Source organism: Aplysia californica, unplaced genomic scaffold (genome assembly GCF_000002075.1).
Source record: "Aplysia californica isolate F4 #8 unplaced genomic scaffold, AplCal3.0 scaffold00937, whole genome shotgun sequence".
NCBI classification, from domain to species: Eukaryota; Metazoa; Mollusca; class Gastropoda; order Aplysiida; family Aplysiidae; genus Aplysia; species Aplysia californica.
Window position 1 is genome coordinate 32,496 of NW_004798207.1, and position 1,232 is coordinate 33,727.

General features: G+C 48.5%; 1 protein-coding gene across 1 annotated transcript in view; it reads left to right on the forward strand.

Moving 5' to 3' along the window:
* Nucleotides 1-812, forward strand: part of LOC101861623 (protein capicua homolog) — a gene marked incomplete at both ends in the record, with an annotated part of 3,743 nt that extends 2,931 nt beyond the window's left edge. Inside the window, 1 exon segment of the mRNA XM_005110730.2 lies at nucleotides 337-812. Coding sequence (XP_005110787.2) covers nucleotides 337-624 — 288 coding nt within the window.
* Nucleotides 813-1,232: the final 420 nt, after the last annotated feature.

The window sequence follows — 1,232 nt, forward strand, 5'->3', positions numbered from 1 at the left end:
TTGTTGGCCCTAATCCTCGCCGTAGATTGCACGACGTATGGTCCACTATGGGATGGTGTACTTCTGGATCTTTGGTTGTTTTTTGTTTTTTTTAAAAGAAAAATTAAATAACTCATGACCTTGACCGTGACCATCAATGATTAGTTATAGAGGCACCAGCCATTCATGTCCAGGTGCTGTTTTAGCTTCTTTTTCCTGTCTGCGGATTAATCATCTTTTTTTGCCAATTTATTGGTTCTGCTTCTATGTAAAACCACTCATGTTACCAGTGAGAACAATATATGGTATACCGGGTTGACCCCAAACCATCACTGATTTATTTCTTGTGTTTTCCAGAACACTCCGAAGACTCCGACCACACCGTCTGCTGCCTCCTCCTCCTCATCCTCATCGGAGGCACAAGAATCCTCCAAGACCTCCCAGCCCCCCTCCTCCTCCTCCTCCTCGACTTCGACGTTACAGTCGGTCATGTCATCCTCCGGTCTGTCTGCGGGTCAGATGGGCTCCACACTGACGGTACCCATGGCGGGCCAGGGTTCGACCACCTTGCTGGCCCACGGTGTAGGCCCGCGACGTACTTCACCCATGGCCAAGTCTCCTTTGGCCTTCAACAGTGTGCAGTGAGGCGGAGCGGGTGCCTGTTGTCTGCAGGTTTTTGTAAAACGGTGCCCACCTTTGCCAACAGTTAAAGACAGAGCCTGTAGTTGAAGATGCTGCTCTTTGACAACAGAGTTGGAAATCAGAACCGACTGTCTTGAAAGAGGAGCTCTTGACCGACAGTTAAAGACGGTGCACACCTTCACCCACAGCGTGTATGTGTTCCTCTTTCTTTTCAGACTTACATGACAAAATCTTTTGATAATTTTGGTCTTTTTCTAAAATATGCCCTCAGTATTTCATTATGTTCCCCCCAGATTTTGACGGTGACACCAACTCCCCGCGCACGCCCAAGACGCCGACCCCCAACTCCCCGGGCACCTTCTCCACCCGGCGAATCCTGGACCAGAGACGGCAGTTGGTCATGCAGCTGTTTGACCAGCACACCTTGTTCCCCAGCAGTAAGTCAACGATAGTCATTTCCTCTTGACCGGTTGCTTGACCCGCCATCTGTATAAAAGTCACCTGTACAAATAGTCACACTGTACTACTTTTTGTGTATAAAACAGTCACCTGTACAAACTGTCACCCCCCACCATCTGTATAAAACCGTCACCTGTACAAAAATTCTCACT